The sequence below is a fragment of the Pan paniscus genome, chromosome 11 (assembly GCF_029289425.2).
Source record: "Pan paniscus chromosome 11, NHGRI_mPanPan1-v2.0_pri, whole genome shotgun sequence".
NCBI classification, from domain to species: Eukaryota; Metazoa; Chordata; class Mammalia; order Primates; family Hominidae; genus Pan; species Pan paniscus.
In genome coordinates, this window is record NC_073260.2 from 85484984 (window position 1) to 85506613 (window position 21630).

Below are 21630 nucleotides of genomic sequence, written 5' to 3' on the forward strand. Positions count from 1 at the left end.
TTATTACTATATCTGCTTTCATTGTTTTGAGAAATTATTTTTAAAGTATTTCAATTAAACTACAAGCATACAATTGTAAATGTCTCTGTACATATCTTTTAAATATAAGAACAATGTCCTACATCGTCTAGCTATTATTCTCAAAGTAACGGTAATTTTCTTTAATATTTCTAATGTCCTGTCGATAGTCATGTTTCCCCAATTGTTAATGTCTGTTTCAGGTGCTTTTTTCTCCAACCAGGATCGCATCAAGAACCACGCTTCGCAGTTTGTGGTCATGCTGACAACCTCCGGGAATTTGGGAAATCCCTGGGCTCCGAAGGTCCCTCCCAGCGGGTCAAAGCAGCAGAAAAAATTATAGTACTTCCTTCGGACGCACGGGCTTACGGGAACTGTAGTTTTCAATGTTAACGCGCCTACCGCGCAGCACTTTGGGAATGGGGCTTCGGGGCTCGCTCTGCGCATGTGTAAACCCAGCCCCACCTCCTGCCGTCCGCCCTCCCGGGCCTGAAAGGGACACGGTGTCCGAGTCTTTAGGTCTGCGCGGGAGCCGAGGCTGCGCACCTGGGGTGAGAGCGTCGGTGACAGGGCTCCGCGCGGCCCAGGAACCTGGGGACGGGCGGGCTTGTGTGCGGAGGACAGCAGCAGGCAGTCTCAGGAGTCCCCAGGATGGCCCTCCCCTCTCCTCCCCGGCCCAGTGCGCGGGCCCGGGCCGAGTCCTGTCCGCAGGTGTAGGGGCTGCCGGGCCCCGCGGGGTTGCGGGCCGGGAAGAGGAATGTGCGTGGATGAGGTTGACGGCGAACAGGAGGAGGTTACTAGTAACTCGTGTTCCTATTCTGAAAATTAAATAAGTTGTCACCTGTAAAGCATTTTGTTAAGTGTCTGTAATAGTCACTATGTGAAATGTAAGCTGCTCTCACAATTATGAGACACTTATTCTCATCGTTTGGTATTTCACCTGACCCTCACAACGACCTCTTTGGTATAAACGTGCCATTTTAAAAAAATGGACGAAAGTTCATGGGGATGGGTACCCCAGGGCACACACTAGTAGGTGAGAGAGGTGAGATGCAAATGCTGAGAGATGTGACTCCCTGTCCTGCTCGTTCTAACATGCTGTCTGCCTGAAACCCAGACTTGCCAGTACCTGCCTAAAGCCTTCAGAGCGCTTATGCAGAGTGGCCTGTCACCAGATCTGTGTAGATGATTGTGAAGTAAATGTGGACAGAATCTCACCAAGTGGTAGATACATTCTGCGATTTGTCGGGTCTCTGATTCAGGCTGAGGCTCCTGAATCCTCTTGTACTGTTCCCACTGTCTCCTCAAAGGCACAGATTGATATTCTGGTGCTGTGCTGTCCAATAGAAAGATAAGGCAAAACACAAATATAAATCAGAATTTTTGGCCAGGCGCGGTGGCTCATGCCTGTAATCCCAGCACTTTGGGAGGCCTAGGCCAGTGGATCATTTGAGGCCAGGAGTTCGAGACCGGCCTGGCCATCATGGCAAAAGCCCATCTCTACAAAAATAAAAAAATTAGCCGGGTGTGGTGGTGCACTCCTGTAATCCCAGCTACTTGGGAGGCTGAGGCAGGAGAATAGCTCGAACCCGAGGCGGAGGCTGCAGTGAGCCGAGATTGCACCACTGCACTCCAGCCTGAGTGACAGAGTGAGACTCTGTCTCAAAAAAGAAAAAAAAGTTTAGAATTTTTCAGTAGCTACAGTAAAAAGAAGAGGCAGGCAAAGTCAGTTTTACTGCTTTATTTTACTTAACTCATTGCTTCCTAAATATTCGACTTGTAGCACTGGCCAAACTTCAGGTGTTCAATGGTTCTATGTGGCTGATGGCTGCAGTGCTGGATAGCACATTTCTAGTGAATCTCAAGAGTCAGGTTTAGGGTATTAGGTGAAGGTTTCAATTGAGTTTGTTTCTCAGGCCTAAGTCCCAGCCCCTCTGGAGCAAAGCAGCTCCTATGAGGCAGTCAAGAGGGAGTCCTAGGGACTACTGCCATAGAAGAACAGCCCATATGACGGAGACCTCTTCTAGAGCGTCAGAGCAGAGGCAGAAGATTCTAGAAAGGAGCAGGTCCTGATTGCTTCCCCAGAGGCAGTTGTTGACTCCCTATATATGCATCAGATTTCGTGATGTTGCCACATCCAGAAGCCATCACAGACCGTGTGACTTTGCTGTGGACTAACTTGCAGAAGGCAATTCCCTGGGGTTGAGAGGGATGAGTGACTATCAAGCTGGGTGGAAAAAGACACTTTACTGGAGGGCTGGTTAGGTCATGATATCCAGGGAAGATGTAATCAGCTGTCCAGATCCCAAACGGCAGCCTAGTTTCCTTTCTGCCTTCACTTCTTCCACATTGTGAGTCCCTCTTACACCGTGTTCATCACCACATGGGGCATTTAGAGTGATACTAATGCTGCCTCTTTCCTGGTAGTAGAGGAAGAATTTCCTATATTGGAAGCCCAAAAATATTGGGCCTGAAATTCCTTGCATAAAACATCCCATCTTTATTTTTTCCGTGGAAGTGCTAATTCTGGGTGTAAAGGCAGTAAGAACTTGATTAAGTCAGCCTGAGTAGTTCTTTTTTAAAAAAATTATTTTTAAATTTATTTATTTTTTATTTTTTTCTATTTTTAGTAGAGACAGGATTTCGCCATGTTGACCAGGCTGGTCTTGAACTCTTGGCCTCCAGCAGTTCACCCCCCTCGGCCTCCCAAATTGCTGGCATGATCCACCACGCCCGGCTGAGTAGTTCTTTGACATTAGCTTTAATGAAGGTAAACAGCTTCATCTCTGTGTACCTGAACTTGCTTAATCCTTTGTTTTATTTTTACTTTTTTATTAGTCAAAAGGGAACATAATTGTTAATAAATCAACATAATTATTAGTAAATCAACAAAAAACAGTATTACTTTACTCAGTGAAAATGTAAGTTTAAGCGCACATAATCGTTTCAGAGATGCACATATTCAGCTGTGGCTATCTTTGAGTGGTCCTTCTTGTCCCTTTTCAAGAGTCAAAGGGACATTCTGCATTGGGAATCCTTTTCTCCAGCTGAGTGCGATGATGTTTTTTTTAGGCACATGAATAGGATTACATGCTCCTTGATTACAGTGGGGTTATGTCGCAGTAAAACCATTATCAAGTCGAACCATCTCATGTCAGGGACCATCTCTGTAAGAACTGAGAGGCAGACCAGGTCTCTCATGACCCCACTGCTCTTTCCTCCTCCCCAGCTGAACCTCCACAGTCCTCTACACTCTTCCAGGAGCAGCAGAAAATGAACATGTCTCAGGTGAGTTCGGTTTTTAAAAACCGGTTTATTTTACAATAGGTTTTGTAAGGGTTTATGTGTCCGTACATTAACATGGAAAAGTAGAAATAGAAATGGATCAGACACATTCCTAGAAGATGTAGAAATGCAGATGAATAGCAGAGCAAAGTGGCATGTGGATAGATGCAGATCCTCCGATATTACAAATTTACCAAATTAAGCTTCAGATTTATTTCTGAGGTTATTGACAGTCATGGTGGAGTGTCAGACAGACAATACTTAAAGGTTTACACTGATGAGAAAGATAAAGCCATCTGATTTATCATGGAATATAAACATAAAGATAACAAAATGTATTTATTGTTCTTCAAGTAGGTGACTTAGTTAATAAATTGCCAAATAACAGAATATTACTTCTTCAATAGAAGTAGAAATTGTAATGCTAAATTTGAACACATTCAGTACTATTTTTCAAGTACTCCAGTGCAAGGGTTGAATTTAACATTTTTCTGATGAATCAACTGAATGTCTTTAAAATCACTCTCCATAAATATTTTGAGTACCCATGATATTCAGGTTGCTCAACAGATGGTCCAAAATTGTTCTCTTTCAGATATTTCCACACTTAGCATTTAACGTCAACTCTCCATGGGATGCCTTGATTTTTTCTTGCCACTTGCCTGGGACCTCCAGTGTCCCTACCCATAGTATAATCAAATCCAGTGGATGTGGTCTTTTCCTTAACTTGCTTGGCTTTTCCGCAGCACTTGCCTCAATGTCTCACTCTGTCCTGGAACATTTCCGTTAGTGATACTTGCCCCTCACTGGTCCTTCCCCGACTGATGTCTTCATGGAGCCACCTTCCTTGTCCTGTCACTCGGCTCAGCCTCAGTTTCTGTCCTTGGCTCTTTAGTCTTCTCTGTTGTCTCCAAATGATTTTGTCTTCCCTTGTTTTTTTCTTTTTTTAAAACTGCTTTTTTTGAGATTCAATTCATGTATCTTACCATGTACCCATTTAAAGTGTAGAATTCAGTGATTTTTTTTAGTACATTCTCAGATAATGTGCTAATATCACTGCAGTCAATTTTAGAACATTTTTATTGCCTTAGAAAGAAGCTGTGTACACTGTAACTACCACTTGATTCCCTCTGAGCCCCAAACAACCACTAACCTACTCCTCTATCTCCATAGTTTTGCTGAACCACTCCCTTTATTATTTCTTATAGGCAGTCTTGCCTGTGATGAATTCTCTCAGGTTTTGTTTACCTGAGAAAATTCCAGTTTCTCTATTTTTCCTGGATATAGAGATTACTGGTTGACAGTCTTTGTTTCAGCACTTTGAATATGTCATCCCATTGCCCTCTGTCCTCCATAGTTTCTCATTATAAATCAGCCTGTAATATGATGACTTGTTTCTCTGTTACAGCTTTCCGATTGTCTGTCTTTTTAACACTCTGATTCTCATGTCCAGGTGTGGATTTCTCTTTTCTTTTTTCTTTTGTCTTTTTCTTTTCTTTTCTTTCTTTCTTTTTTTTTTTTTTTTTTTTTTGAGACAGTCTCTCGCTCTGTCACCCAGGCTGGAGTGCAGTGGCATGATCTCGGCTCACTGTAACCTCCACCTTCCGGGTTCAAGCAATCCTTGTGCCTCAGCCTCCTAAGTAGCTGGGATTCCAGACATTCACCACCATGTCTGGCTAATTTTGGTATTTTTAGTAGGGATGGGGTTTTACCATGTTGGCCAGGCTGGTCTTGAACTCTTGGCCTCAAGTGATCTGCCTACCTCCTAAAGTGTTGAGATTACAGGTGTGAGCCACTGCTCCCAGCGAGTGTGGATTTCTTTCTCCAAGTTTATCCTACTTAAAGTTTGTGAAGCATTTTGGGCATGTAGATTTATCATTTATATCAGATTTGTGGGGTTTTTTGGCCATTACTACTTCTGATATTGTTTTAGACCCTTTCTGTCTCTATTCTGTTAGTCTATTTGGCATATGTTGATAAGCTTGATGCTGTCCAACTGTTCATTTCTTGTTATTTTTCCTTCTGTTTCTCACTGCATAATCTCAGTGGGCATGTTGTCCAGTTGCTTCATTCTACCCGTTCAGACCTGCTGTTGAACAGGTGTTTTTGGTAAAATATTTGTTTTAGTTTTGTACTTTCCAACTTTAGAGTTTCTATTTGGTCCCTTTTTATAGTTTCTGTCTATTTATATCCTTTATCTGGTGAGATATTATTCTAATACTTTCCTTTGGTCCTTACATATCATTTCCTCTAAGTCTTTGACCATATGTAACATAGTTGATTTAAAGTCATCGTCTGTTTAAGTGCAATGCCTGCTCCCTCGTGAGTAGTTTCTATTGATTGTACTTTTTTCCTGCATATGGGTCTTACTTCTTGTTTCTTTTCTTGTTTTGCATTTTTTGTTGAAAACTATACATTTTAAATAAAATAAGGTGGCAACTCTAGAAAACTTTCTTGATTTGCAGGAGTTGTTGTTGAAATTTGTCTAGTGACTTTTTAATTGATTCAGTAGAGCCTGTGTTTATTGTCATGTGTGGCCGCAGAAGTCTGCAGAAATTTTCTTAAATGCCTGAAACCTTAAGTAAGGCTCTCAGTCTTTGCCAAAGAGCCTCATGAGTGCTGGGGCATTCCTTCAACAGACATCCAGGCAATTTATAACCCCATGTTAACCTTCACTTCCTGCACTTCCAGTTCACCCCGAACCCTAGGGTCACCCAGGGTGACAGTTTAGGGCCTTCTCACATCTTTCCAGAGCATAATCACAGCCCTGGGCATATGCTCAGCTCTATGCATGTAGGTGACCTAGAGTCTCTAGAATCTATAGGAGCTTTTCAAAAGCTTTAGGAACATCCCATTCTCCAGTTTTTCCTTTCTAAAAAGCTTTTCAATTAGGCTGTTATTTATGTCAGGTGTTATCCACCGCCTCAGTTAGCTGCTAAGTTAAACAATTGCCTTTGAATGTTTTTGGCAAATGCCTTCAAGAATAAGGCTTTTCACACTGGGGAACTCTGACTTAATTCAATCAGCCTTTCAAGTCAGCTCTTCCAGGGAACCACAGATTAGGTCAGATAATGAGGGTTTTCTGGGAGTGAGGCTTTGGCCAACCTGTGACCCAGTCTGCCTCATCCAGTGGATACCAGGCCGCTGGATTCTCCTGTTGTTTCAGATGTTTCTCAAAGCTAATGCCGAGTGGGAGTGAGAGGGATGGATATAGGGCAGGTTGAAATGACACAAGATCATTGTTCTTACTGTGATGCAGCTGTTTTTCTGATATCAATGTTCCGCAGATTGCTGTAAGCCTTTGGTAGCTTCTAGAGTTCTGAAAAAGTTGATTCTGCAGTTTTTGCCGGTTTCTCATTGCTTTTATGGAAGAAGGAATTTTCTTGGATCTTCAGTATCTTCACCGTCATCACTTGCTAATTTGAATTTGAAGTCTTCTTGTTGTGGAAACTTTCTCTTTTCTCAATTTCTAAGACTCTGCCCCCTCCTGATTCTGTTATTATTTTTTGGAAAACATCTCTGGCTTTGTGGCCTGTACTTTTTCTGCTTTGTGGTTCCTCAGGTGTTGTTTTTGGTTCTTTTCTTTCTTCAATCCCTGTGTGCTCAAGGAGCTGTCTGTCTCTGCTAATTTTACTCACCACCTAAATTGCTAGTAACTCCTAAATGCTTATCTTCATCCCCATCTTACCTTCTGTGCTCTAAAATCATATGTATCCTGGTTGAACGAACAGTTCTAGCTACGTATCAACATGAACAGAACTCTCACTGAATCTTCTAACACGTTTTATTCTTTCCCAGATACCAGTTTTGGCACCACCAAGCAGCTGCTTATTTTGAAATATACATTACTTTATTTTTCACTCTAGTCATCATCCTGTGCAATAGCTCAAAAACTATTCCTCTTATGTAACTGAAACTCTGTGCCCTTGGACCAATGCTTCCCCATTCCTCACCCCTCACCCCCAGCCTCTGGTAACCACCATTCTACTGTCTACATCTATGAGTTTGAACTTTTTAGGTTCCACATATAAGTGACTATAATTTGAAATATTTGTCTGTCAATTAAAAACAAAAATTTTTTAAAAGGAGCTTCTCATACAGCTAGATTGAGTAGCTGTACAAGAAAGTATTGTATTAAATGGGTGTTGCTTCTCTTCTGTGATTATATCCCTATTCTTACATCCATTGCTGTGACCTCAGTGTAGGAAGTGTTCTTTTGTGCCAGTCTCTTTGGTTACAACTATTGTAGCTGTTCTCTGCTCTTCACCTGCTCTACCCTTATATATTTCTATACATTTATTTATATATAAGTTTGGTCAGGGTATCTCCAGACTTCACATATATCTCTTCCTTAGCCCCCAGAATTTACAGTGATGATGTCCAGGGAGGGTGTGAATGTCCTAGAGACTACCCCGGATAATTTGCGGAGATGTGGAAGAAGGAAGGAGGTGGTTGGAAGGAAGTTGTTTTACATTGATTTTTTTTTTGTCTTACAAAAACCTAGAATTCATAAATACATAGAGAAATTATGGCAAGTTAAAAAATGTTTTGAGTTACATATGTTAAGACAATTTTGGGTCTAAAATAGGCCTTTATAACCATTCATTTTAGTAGTAGCTCTCAAAGATATTTTCTGTGTCACCCAATTCTGAACCCTTGAACAAACCGTTGTTATATTTGTTGTGATAAATGTTGTTACAGGCATCAGTGTCATTCCAGGACGTGACTGTGGAATTCACCCGGGAGGAGTGGCAGCACCTGGGCCCTGTCGAGAGGACGCTGTACAGAGATGTGATGCTGGAGAACTACAGCCACCTCGTCTCAGTGGGTGAGCATAGCTTACCATGGGGCTCTCTCGAGAATATATGTCCCTTTTTAAAAAGTATCAAAACACATGGACCCTTTATAGAGATTAAAGGGCTTTGGATTAAAAGGTCTGAAGTAGTTGAAACCTTTACAGAAACAAAAGCAACATGTCATTACTTTCCCATTAAAAATTTCAAATGAACACCCTCAGTTAATGCTTTGCTGCCATATCTTTTTTTTACCTTTGGAAATCCAAAAGCCTGTGAATCTGGTCCATGTCAATTATTTTGTTTACAGGATATTGCATTACTAAACCCAAGGTGATCTCCAAGTTGGAGAAAGGAGAAGAGCCATGGTCTTTAGAAGATGAATTCCTGAACCAGAGGTACCCAGGTGAGTGGGCATTAACAGAAGGAGCCCCCTGGGGGTACTTAGACTTTAGAGGGAGAGCACCTTTGAAAGTTTTTTTGGAACAGCTTTATTGAGATATAATTCACATGCCTACAATTCACTCCTTTAAAGTGTACAGGTCAGTGACTTCAAGCAACCACAGATCAAAACTATTCAGGGAAGAAATACTGCACTTTCATTCAACATGTATAGACATTTTTTTCCTGTCACTATTCCCTGAACAATATAGTATAACAACTATGTACGTGGCATTTACATTGTATTAGGTAGCATAATTAATATGGTGATGATTTAAAGTATACAAGAGGATGTGCATAGGTTATATGCAAATACTATGCCATTTTGTATCAAGGACTTGGGCATTTGTGGATTTTGGTATTTAAGAGAATCCTGGAACCAATTCCCCATGGATACCAGGGGATGACTGTATATGCAGACATCACCACAGTTAATTTTCATCACCTCAAACATACCTGTACCCTTTAGTTATCACTGTCCCATCCCCCCTGCCCTCTGCAGCCCTAGGTAACCACAGTCTACTTCTGTGTCTATAAATATGCCTATTTTAGACATTTTGTATAAATTGGATCATATATGTGGTCTTTTGTGATTGGTTTATTTTGCCTAGCATAATGTTTACAACTGATATAAAATACATGTTTCATTCTTTTTATGGCCAAATAATGTCCCGTTGTATGGATGTACCACCTGTTTGTCCATTTAGCAGTCAGTAGATATTTGGGATTCCACCTACAAATAATGCTAATATAAACATTTATTTACAGGTTTCTGCATGGACAATTGGTTTTATTTCTCTTGTGTATATTCCTAGGAGTGAAACTGCTGGTTCATATGGTATCTGTGTCTTTATCTGTTTGAGGAACCACCAGACTGTTTTTCTAAATGCAGCATTTTTCCGTTCCTAACAACAGCATATGGGGGTTCTGATTTCTCCACATCCTCACCAATGCTTGTTATTGTTTGACTTTTTGATTCTAGCCACCCCAGTGGATGTGAAGTGATATCTCACTGTGGTTTTGATGTACATTTCTGTATTAGTCAGCTAGGGCTATCATAATAAAATACCATAGGCTGGGTAGTTTAAACAACAGAAATTCTCATGATTCTGGAGGCTGGGAGTCCAAAATGAAAGTACTAATAAGTTGGTTTCTGGTGAAGCGTCTCTTCCTGGCTTGAAGACAGCCACTTTCTTGCTGTGTGTTCATGTGGCCTTTCCTCTGTGCACATGCAGTGGGAGAGAGAGAGAATACTCTGGTGTTTCTTCCGCTTCTTATAAAGATATCAGTACTACTGGATTAGGGTCCTTCCCTGTGACCTCATTTTTACCCTTTTTGCCTCCTTGAAGGCCTTGTCTGCAAATACAGTTACACTGGGGGTTAGGGCTTCAAGATAAGAATTTGGGAAGGACACAAATAAGTCTATAACAATTTCCCTGGTCACTAATGATATCAGGCATCTTTTTATATGCCTATTAGGCTTTGTACGAATAAATGATTCCAGAAATCTTTAAAAGTTATAGTTTTCAATGTCATTTTTAGAATAAAAAAGTAAAATCATCTTATTAGAAGTGAAGCACAATTAAGGTTTTTGTTTGAAGCCATACCAACAAATAGCATCACATAAAGAGTGACATAATTTAGATCAACTATGTTGCTGAGTCACTAAATGTAAATTATTGGATCATATTGATTGTCTAAAAAGGATATCCCTAAATAAGTAACATAGAAAGATCATTATAAAAGATCAGTAAAGTTGGGCCGGGCGTGGTGGCTCATGCCTGTAATCCCAGCACTTTGGGAGGCCAAGGCAGACGGATCACGAGGTCAGGAGATGGAGACCATCCTGGCTAACACAGTGAAACCCTGTCTCTACTAAAAATACAAAAAATTAGCCGGGCGCCTGTAGTCTCAGCTACTTGGGAGGCTGAGGCAGGAGAATGGCGTGAACCCAGGAGGCAGAGCTTGCAGTGAGCCGAGATAGCACCAGTGCACTCCGGCCTGGGCAAAAGAGCGAGACTCAGTCCCAAAAAATTAAAAAAAAAAAAAATCAGTAAAGTTGTTGAGTCAATAAAGATAAAATAATGTAGGTTTCATGTTCTATATCATTCAGATTTGAATTCAGGCAAGAAATTCATTAAAGTAGGAAAAGCTCTCATTCAAGAGCACAGGGAAATGAAAACCTTTAAGGATTTGAATGACTGCACCAAATAATATAATATCAATGTTTCTAAAACATAAAATAATGGAGTTTAAAGAACTTAAAACTCATTAGAATTAGGACATCATAATGTCTCATCTGATTAAACAGTAGGTACAGTGGACATTAAATAAATATGCCTAGAGAGGCTATAAATTACATTTGTATTAAAGTGAACCATACATTTGTGTATATGTATGCTAATGCAAAAAACAAAACTTTCATGTTTTAATTGAATAATGATAAAATAGAGTATACTATTAGTCTAAAGAGAAAACCTCAATAAATCTAACAAATTAGAATAAACACAAACAATATTCTCTGAACCTAGTTTGGTAAATCTAGAAATTAATAATAAAATGAAAAAAATCCACTTGAAAAAATTTTAGTATCTCTTTTAAACAATATACAAAAAAGTGTAATGCAATTTTGGGTTTGATTTCTGTAATGAAATAATTGTAACTGCAAGTTAGAAACCATCAGGTATAGCTAAAGTAGTGGACAGAAGGAAGTTCGTAGTCTCATTAATTAAGCAAGAACAGCATCAAAAATACAATAGTGAAAACAGAAGAATTTAAAAGTAAAATTAAAAATAAAATGGAAAACAGAAATGGAATGTTTCTTACAAGAAAAATAAAATGAATTAAACTTCAGCTAACCCTATCAAAGAAAAAAGAGAGGAAACACCTATATAATAAATTCAAGTCGGGATACATCTGTAAAGAGGTAACGCTATACCAAACACAATCCCATTCATAAAAATGAGTGATACAGGAGGATTTGCTGCTCTAACAGATATTGAGGCTTTATGTAAAGTGCTGTGTAGCTAAGTAGCATGGAGCTGGGGGGTGGGATGATTTAGTAAATTAGTGAAACAGAGTAGAAAGTTCAAGAAAAAAACATGAGGCCAGGTGTGGTGGCTCATGCCTGTAATCCCAGCATTTTGGGAGGCCAAGGTGGGTGGATCACAAGGTCAGGAGATGGAGACCCGTCTCTACTGAAAGTACAAAAAAATCAGCCAGGTGTGATGGCGGGCGCCTGTAGTCCCAGCTACTTGGGAGGCTGAGGCAGGAGAATGGCGTGAACCCAGGAGGCAGAGCTTGCATTGAGCTGAGATTGCACCACTGCACTCCAGCCTGGGCAACAGAGCAAGACCCCGTCTCAAAAAAAAAAAAAAAAAAGAGAAAAGAAAAAACATATACTTGATAGACATCTTAGATAGATGACACTGGAGAATAATGAGGAAAGGATCTTGAGGTATCCATATAGATCAAAACAAAACAAAAAGTCGAATTCAGTTGGCTTAAGACCTAATTATCAAAGCAAAAGTAGAAATATTCTAGAAGATCATATAGAATAGGTTAATGACTCTTCTTGGGGAAGGATTTAATAAAATACAGAATGCATTACCCAGGGGAAGGATGGAGTAAATGTATTCCTTTCTACTCTACCCACTAAGTGCAGCTAAATATCTGTATATAGAAGCATGCCTCAGAGATATTGCAGTTTCTGTTCCAGACCACTACAATGAAGCAAATTTCACAATAAAGCAAGTTACACACAATGTTTGTTTTCCTAGGGCTTATAAAAGTTTTATGTTTACACTATACTTTAGTCTTTTAGATATGCAATAACATGTCTAAAAAACAGTATGCATGCCTTAATTAAAATATTTGTTTGCTAAAAACTGCTGAGTCAGACACAAAGTGAGCACTTGCTGTTGGAAAAATGGCACCAACAGACTTGCCCAGCTCAGGGTTGCCACAAACCTTCAGTTTGTAAAGAATGCAATATCTAGCCAGGCACAGTGGCTCACACTTGTAATCTCAGAACCTTGGGAGGCCGAGGCAGGCAGATCACTTGAGGCCAGGAGTTTAACGAGCCTAGCCAACATGGCAAAACCCTGTCTCTACTAAAAATACAAAAAAATTAGCCAATCATGGTGGCTCGTGCCTGTAATCCCAGCTGCTTGGGAGGCTGAGGCACGAGAATTGCTTGAACCTGGGAGGTGGAGGTTATGGTGAGCAGAGATCACACTACTGAAGGGTGGAAAGAAGAACGAAGATGCACTAGGGGTCTTGGCACCTGACAAAATACAAGGTGGTTAGTGTTATCAGAGTCCTTGTGGGGCTCCTGATCTTTCACCCATGCCCAGGGTTAATGTAGAAGCCTCAGCTAGGCACGGTGGTTCACACCTGTAATCCTAGCATTTTGGGAGGCCGAGGCGGGTGGATCACCTGAGGTCAGGAGTTCGAGACCAGCCTGACCAACGTTGCAAAACCCCGTCTCTACTAAAAGTACAAAAATTAGCCAGGCGTGGTGGCAGGTGCCTGTAATCCCAGCTACTCAGGAGGCTGAGGCAGGAGAATCGCTTGAACTCGGGAGGCAGAGGTTGCAGTGAGCCAAGATTGCGCCACTCCATTCCAGCCTGGGCGATGAGAGAAACTGTCTCAAAAGGAAGGAAAAAAAAAAAAGTAGAAGCCTCCTCTTCCACCCCCAGGGCGTCAGATCAGTGGGGAACTGGACTTCCTTCCCCACGTAGCAGGCAGTGATGCTGCACCTCACTCCCGCTAGTATAACTTCAGAGGAGGCTCACTAAAACTGAGTATTAATTTTGATAAAGTCCAACTTACTAGTTTTCTTTTACAGAACCTGCTTTTGTTGTTCTGTCTAGAAACTTTGAAACTCAAAGTAACAGATTTAGGAATCCTATTTTCTTCTAGAAATTTTACAGCTTCAGTTTTTACACTTAGTTGATAATCCATTTTGTGTTAAATTCTATAGAAAGTATGAGTTATGTGTCAAGTTTAATGTTTTTGGAACAGGGAGTCCAGTTATTCCAGCATCACTTTTTGAAAAGACTGTTACTTCTCCACTGAACAGCATTTCCACCTTTCTTACAAAACAGATGGCTGTACATTTGGGGGTCTATTTTTGTAGTTTATATTCCTTTTCATTCATCTACATGTCTTTCTTTATGCCAATACCACATTAACTTGATTACTGTAGCTTATTAAGTTTTGAAGTCAAGTACTTCTCCAGTTTTCATCTTCTGTATAAATTTTTAAATGAGGTTCATAATCTTTACAAAGGAAACATGTTGGCATTTAAACTGGAGTGGCATTGAATCTGTAGAACTTACGAGAATTGACATCTTAACAACGTACAGTCTTCCAATCCATACACAAAATATCCCTACTGATTTATTTACTGTTTCTTTGATTTCTTTCATCAATGTCTTTTAGTTTTTAGAACACAGATAACGAGGCTTTTTTAATTTTTGTTTTTAATTTTGTTTTGGTGCTGTGATAAATATTGTTTCTGTGATTTAAAATTCCAATTCGTCATTGTATGTTTGTAGGCATAGATTTGTATATTGGCCTTAGATTCTGCCCTTGCTAAAAACACTTATTAGTTCAAGGAACTTTTTTGATTTTAAATTTTCTGTGTAAATTTACTCTATCTTTGTGTTTTTATTCTTACCTTTTTGCACTGTCTGGTCCTTCCAGTGCAATCTTGTGTAAAGCTACTGGTAGTGGGCATCTTTGTCTTTTTCCTGATCTTAGAGGGAAAACATTCAGTCTCTGTTGAGTATAATGTTAGTTATAGGCTTTTTATAGATTACTTCTATTAAATTAATAAATGGATTTTGAATTTTGTTAAAATTTTTGGCATTGATGTAGTGTGTGATTTTAGTTCTTCAGACTAATGATAGGAGATTACATTGACCTGAAATGCAGCATAAAAACTATAGTTTTTATAGTATTGCAGTGTAGTAACTGTTTGGCATTTTTGAGGTAAATTTCACTGATATATTATCTATGTTTATATATTTCGGTGTACTTTTTGGGACATTTTTGCATTTATGTTATGGGAGATATTGGTCTGAAAGTTTCTTTTCTTGAATAGTATTTGCCTAATCTTGCTATGAGGATGAGGCAGGCCTTATAAAATGATTTGGGAAATATTCCATCTTTTATTTTCTAGAAAACATTGTGTAGGATTGGTATTATTTCTTCCCTGGATGTTTGGTAAAATTTACTAGTTAAAACCATTTGGTCCAGAAGTTGTTCTTTGGAACTGCACACACACACACACACACACACACACACACACACACACACATACATATAGAGGAAGATTTCATTACATTCTTAAGCCTTATTTACATATGCAAACATAGTTAAAATTTGAGTAAATTAGACATTCAGTTAACATATCCTCCATCATAATGAAGTAAGTTAATATGTTGTCGTAAATATCCTTTTCACTGACAGCTCCTTTAGAAAAAAATGTCCTTTAGATTATTCTGCCATTATGTTTTAACATTTGACATAGAATATTTTCTCTGTGGTTAAAATACACATTCACCTGCCCCTTCTTTCCACTTAGATTGTCCAAATAAAGTTAGTTTGCTTTTATAGTTAAAAAAAAAAAAGAGAGAGAGATTAGAATGCTGTTACAAAACGGTGTCAGAGCTAGCTACTTCACTTTTCACCATGTAAGGATATAACAAGAAGTGAGTGGTCTGTAAACCAGAAGAGGTCTTCAGAAGAACACAGTCATGTTGGCACCCTAATCTCAGACTTCCAGTCTCCTGCACTGGGAAAAATAAATGTTTATTCTTTAAGCCATTTAGTCTATGGTAATTTGTTGTAGTAGCCCGAACTAAGACAGAGTTATTGTTAATGTTGTTTTATTATCTCTTGAATGTCTGTTAGTAGTTAGTCCTCTCTTGAATTTTTGGTATTGGTAATTCGTGTCTTCTCTTTTTTTCTCTCTGATGGTTTTTATCATTTAAAAAACTTTTTAAAAAATTAAGCTTTTGGTTTGACTTTTTTGTCATCCTTCTACTTTCTTTCAACTTAATGTCCTGTCTTTATCTAGTTTCCTAAGGGGGAAACAAGCATCTGACTGGAGATCTTTCTTTTCAAATATAATTTTTTTAAAGACAGAGTCTCACTCTGTCACCCAGGCTGGAGTACCGTGGCTCACTGCACCTCTACCTCCCGAGTTCAAGCAATTCTCCTGCCCCAGCCTCCTGAGTAGCTGGGATTACAGGTGTGCACCACCACGCTCGGCTAACTTTTGTATTTTTAGTAGAGAAGGGGTTTCACCATGTTGGTCAGGCTGGTCTCAAACTCCTGACCTTGTGATCCACATGCCTCAGCCTCTCAAAGTGCTGGGATTACAGACGTGAGCCACCGCGTCTGGCCAAAAAAATTTAAGCCCCAAATTTATCTCTGTGTACTGCCTTAGCTGCATCCACAAATTTCTGTATTCTAAGTTGTTTTGTTTACATTCACTTCAAAATATCTCATTTGAGAATTCTTCTTTCACCCATGGGTTAATTAGGAATGTATAACTTACAGTTCTTTTGTATTTCTCCAGATAAATTTGTGTTTACTGATTTCTGGTATAATTTCTCTGTGGCCCAAGATCATCCTCTGTATAATTTATTTCTTCTATATTTGTGAAGGTTTGTCTTACAGTCTAGAATATAGTCTGTTTTGATGATTGTTCCATGTGCATTTGAGAAGAATGTGAATTCAGCTGTTGAATGCATTGTGTCTTCAGGTTTGAAGCCATGGTTATTGCAAGTGCTACTTTATCTTATCTCTTCTGCTTGAGTATTGGGCCTACTGTGTATTCCTGCCTCTGCTCTTACTTCTGTGCTTCTTTTTTTCTTGTTTCCTTCCCATAGCTGCTATGAGTTCCTGTCAGTGCCCTAAAACAACTTATTATATTCTTGCCCTTGCAGATTAAGACATTTGTTCCATAAATTAGATAATAATTTGGTTCTAGGCAGAATTTTGGTAGTGGCTGCTGTGACCATCTCCCAGCATATCCTAAGAATGGAACTTTCTCAGGATTCTTCATGGCTCATGGAAGAAAACATATAAGAGCATGCAGATCCTGTGTATCTATGGCAGGGAACATTAGCTCCCTGCTCAGCCTCCATGGAACCACAGGATTGTATCATTTTGGTTTGGCCTGAGCATGAGAAAACATCAAAAGTGTTTCCTGTTCTGTTAGACCACCATTTTCTCAGACCTCTGGCTGGAAGAAGCAGGCTTTTCTTTGTGCTCTTTTTGTCTGTGCCTGTCAGTGCAGGATTGTAGGTTTCTTCAGCACCCAGTCTAGGATATAGAATAGCCTTGGAATTCCATACTGTGTCATTTCTTAAGTCCTGAAGTCCACTTTCTTTCCATTTTGTAGTCTTTGTATATTTGTATATTTATTAATCTTTTTTTGTTGTTTTGTTTTTTCTCTAGGGATTTTTAATTGTAAGAGGGAAGATGTGGGAGGAAAGGGGTTACTACTCCACCTTGACTGGCCCCAGAAATAATACCTGTTTTATAAACAGCTTGGATGAGGAGAGAATCTGTCTGTGTGCATGAATTATTTAATGTTTGGAAACATGACCAGAAACAACAGAATAAAATACATAACAAAACATGGGCCGGGCACAGTGGCTCATGCCTGTAATCCCAGCACTTTGGGAGGTCAAGGCAGGAGGATCGCTTGAGCTCAGGAGTTTAAGATCAGCCTGGGCAATGTAGCAAGACCCTGTCTCCACTAAATATAAAAAAAATTAACAGGACATGGTGGCATATCCCTGTAGTCCTACCTAGTAGGGAGGCTGAAGTGGGAGGATCACTTGAGCCTAGCAGTTCAAGGCTGCAGTGAGCTATGATCATGCCACTGCACTCCAGCCTGGGTGACAGAGCAATACCCTATTTCAAAAACCAAAACCAAAATCAAAATATGAGTATAAGTTCTTCTCCATGAGAAATGTAAGATTTATCATATATTTTCAATTTTTCTCATTTTAGGATATTTTAAAGTTGATCACATCAAAGGGATCCGGGAAAAACAAGAAAAACCTCTGTGGCAAGAAATATTCATCAATGATGCTGACAAAACATTGAGTAAAGAAGGACAGAAAGTTTTAGAAAAACCATTTAATCTGGAAATAGCTCCAGAGCTTTCAGAAAAAATATCCTGTAAATGTGACTCACACAGAATGAATTTGCCAATTGCTTCTCAATTAATTATAAGTGAAAGAAAATATTCAAGAAAGAAGACTGAATACATGAATGTGTGTGAGAAATTGCAGCTTGATATTAAGCATGAGAAAGCTCATGCTGGAGAGAAATCTTATGAACATGGTGAAAATGCTAAAGCTTTCAGTTATAAGAAAGATCAGCATTGGAAATTTCAAACTTTGGAGCAATCTTTTGAATGTGATGGATCTGGACAAGGTTTACATGATAAGACAATTTGTATTACATCTCAGAGTTTTCTAACAGGAGAAAAGTCCTGTAAGGATGATGAATTTAGAAAAAACTTTGATAAAACCACTTTATTTAACCACATGAGAACTGACACAAGGGGGAAATGCTCTGATCTTAATGAATATGGGACATCCTGTGACAAAACCACCGCTGTTGAATACAATAAAGTTCACATGGCTATGACACACTATGAGTGTAATGAAAGGGGGATTAATTTCAGTAGGAAGTCACCCCTCACTCAATCTCAGAGAACTATTACAGGATGGAGTGCTTTTGAAAGCAATAAATGTGAAGAAAATTTTAGCCAGAGCTCAGCCCATATAGTACATCAGAAAACACAAGCTGGAGATAAATTTGGTGAACATAATGAATGTACAGATGCCCTCTACCAGAAATTAGACTTTACAGCACATCAGAGAATTCACACAGAAGATAAATTCTACCTTTCTGATGAACATGGGAAATGCAGAAAATCCTTTTACCGGAAAGCACACCTCATTCAGCATCAGAGGCCCCACTCAGGAGAGAAAACTTACCAATATGAGGAATGTGCAAAATCCTTTTGTTCAAGTTCACATCCTATTCATCCTGGAACTTATGTGGGATTCAAACTTTATGAATGTAATGAATGTGGGAAAGCTTTCTGTCAGAATTCAAACCTCAGTAAACATCTGACAATTCACACAAAAGAGAAACCTTGTGATAACAATGGCTGTGGGAGATCTTACAAGTCACCCCTCATAGGACACCAGAAAACAGATGCAGAGATGGAACTCTGTGGTGGCCGTGAATATGGGAAGACATCACATCTCAAAGGAAATCAGAGAATTCTCATGGGGGAGAAACTCTATGAATGTATTGAATGTGGGAAAACTTTCTCCAAGACATCACATCTCAGAGCACATCAGAGAATTCACACAGGTGAAAAACCCTATGAATGTGTTGAATGTGAGAAAACTTTCTCTCACAAGACACACCTCAGTGTACATCAGAGAGTTCACACAGGGGAGAAACCCTATGAATGTAATGACTGTGGGAAATCTTTTACCTATAACTCAGCCCTGAGAGCACATCAAAGAATTCACACAGGTGAGAAGCCCTATGAATGCAGTGACTGTGAGAAAACTTTTGCCCATAATTCAGCCCTCAGAGCACATCATAGAATTCACACGGGGGAGAAACCTTATGAATGTAATGAATGTGGAAGGTCTTTTGCCCATATTTCTGTTCTCAAGGCACATCAAAGAATTCACACAGGGGAGAAACCCTATGAATGTAATGACTGTGGGAGATCTTTCACCTACAATTCAGCCCTGAGAGCACATCAGAGAATTCACACAGGTAGAAAACCCTATGAATGTAGTGACTGTGAGAAAACTTTTGCCCATAATTCAGCCCTCAAAATACATCAGAGAATTCACACGGGGGAGAAACCCTATGAATGTAATGAATGTGAGAAAACATTTGCCCATAATTCAGCCCTTAGAGCACATCAGAATATCCACACAGGGGAGAAACTCTATGAATGTAGTGAATGTGGAAAAACTTTTTTCCAGAAGACACGCCTCAGTACACATCGGAGAATTCACACAGGGGAGAAACCCTATGAATGTAGCAAGTGTGGGAAAACTTTCTCCCAGAAATCATACCTCAGTGGACATGAGAGAATTCACACAGGGGAAAAACCGTATGAATGTAACGTATGTGGGAAAACTTTTGTCTATAAGGCAGCCCTCATAGTGCATCAAAGAATTCACACAGGGGAGAAACCCTATGAATGTAACGAATGTGGGAAAACTTTCTCCCAAAGAACACACCTCTGTGCACATCAGAGAATTCATACTGGGGAAAAACCCTATGAGTGTAATGAATGTGGGAAAACGTTTGCTGATAATTCAGCCCTCAGGGCACATCACAGAATTCACACAGGGGAGAAACCCTATGAATGTAATGACTGTGGGAAGACTTTCTCCAAAACATCACATCTCAGAGCACATCTTAGAACTCGCTCAGGGGAGAAACCCTATGAATGCAGTGAATGTGGGAAAACCTTCTCTGAGAAGTCATATGTTAGTGCACATCAGAGAGTTCATACGGGGGAGAAACCCTATGAATGTAATGTATGTGGGAAGCCATTTGCCCATAATTCAACCCTCAGAGTACATCAAAGAATTCACACAGGGGAGAAATCCTACGAATGTAATGATTGTGGGAAAACGTTCTCCCAGAAATCACACCTTAGTGCACACCAGAGAATTCACACAGGGGAGAAACCCTATGAGTGTAATGAATGCGGGAAAGCTTTTGCCCAAAATTCAACCCTCAGAGTACACCAGAGAATTCACACAGGGGAGAAACCCTATGAATGTGATGAATGTGGGAAAACTTTTGTCCGTAAGGCAGCTCTTAGGGTACATCACACCAGAATGCATACCAGAGAGAAAACCCTAGCATGTAATGGATTTGGGAAGTCCTGAGGGAATGCATACCTTACCACGTAACACGTAGTGCAGAAACTCATGTGACATAGGCTGGGAACTTGTTTCCCTTATCCATTTCCTTTTTCATTAGGCTCATAGTTTGTGGAAAAATCCCAATATGCCGTTTATTCAGGTGGGGCTGACTATGGGATGTGGTGCTAATGATATATATTACATTTACTCTTGGCCCTTAAAAAAAAAAACAAACAACCCTCACAGTCTTCCTGGTTCATAAGATGGATTTGGAGGTTATTTCTGCAACAAACTTGGGTCCTGTGTGTTGAAAACCATAGAGCACAAGGTCAAGGAAGCTAGAGTCTGAAAAACGAACAGTTCACTTCCAGGTCTTCACCAGGGTTTTGTTTTTGTTGCTTTAAAGCAAGAGTTAAGTTTATAGTCTGTTAAGCTCTTACAAATTTGGCTTATTAGTTAAATGGACGTAGTTTAGCTTAAACTTTATGTTAGAGTGAGATGAAACCCTATGAATATGATCGGTTTTAGAAAAACTAATCAGTTTATTGTGCATCAGAGACGTCACATGAAGAAGAAAACTTGTTGACATCCAGGATGATCACGAGCCTTCATTAAAACAAATTTTAGGGAAAACCACAAAAACCTTCGTAAAGTGAATTGCATTAAACATCAATTATAATAAAATTTCATATTTTGAATAAATGACATTTTTCCTAGGTATTTTTTTCTGAGGAAATATGTCAGTTTTAGAATTGGAGATAAAATATTCACCTAGAACTGATGTACCAAGCTTCTGTTTTGTAATATCAAAAATTTTATAGAACATATATAAGAAAATATTTACCTATAGAAAAACTCACTATAGAATGTGAAGTTAAAAATGGAATAATTTGAATTCTGTGGAGAATATGAATAAATGTGAATAGTTTGAGCTCTGTGGAAGATCTTTTAGTCTGTATATAAACGTTATAACTCACTGGTGAGTTCTAGTGGGTGCCAACAGCCAAACCTGCACTGGGCATGTCCACTTCCTTTTCTGAGTGACTGTGTCCTCTGTTGGCTTCCCTCAGTGCTGTTAGATTTTGGCCTGCCTGCTATGTCTGGATATTAATTAGTCTTGTCCTAAAACTAGTCTTGCCAAT

General features: G+C 39.5%; 1 protein-coding gene across 7 annotated transcripts; it reads left to right on the forward strand.

The window, feature by feature from the left end:
• Positions 1-396: 396 nt before the first annotated feature.
• ZNF658 (zinc finger protein 658) lies at positions 397-21419 on the forward strand. Of its 7 annotated transcripts, none has more exons than XM_034967459.3 (6): positions 397-569; positions 2649-2788; positions 3248-3306; positions 8005-8131; positions 8407-8502; positions 17574-21419. In XM_034967459.3, the coding sequence occupies exons 3-6, from the start codon at positions 3292-3294 to the stop codon at positions 20510-20512; spliced, it is 3177 nt and encodes a 1058-aa protein (XP_034823350.2). In that variant the 5' UTR covers positions 397-569; positions 2649-2788; positions 3248-3291; the 3' UTR covers positions 20513-21419. The 7 variants fall into 7 exon arrangements, with proteins under 7 accessions (XP_034823350.2, XP_034823352.2, XP_034823353.2 ...); XM_063594008.1 differs by having other exon boundaries at positions 398-811; XM_034967461.3 differs by lacking the exon at positions 2649-2788 and having other exon boundaries at positions 397-811.
• Positions 21420-21630: the final 211 nt, after the last annotated feature.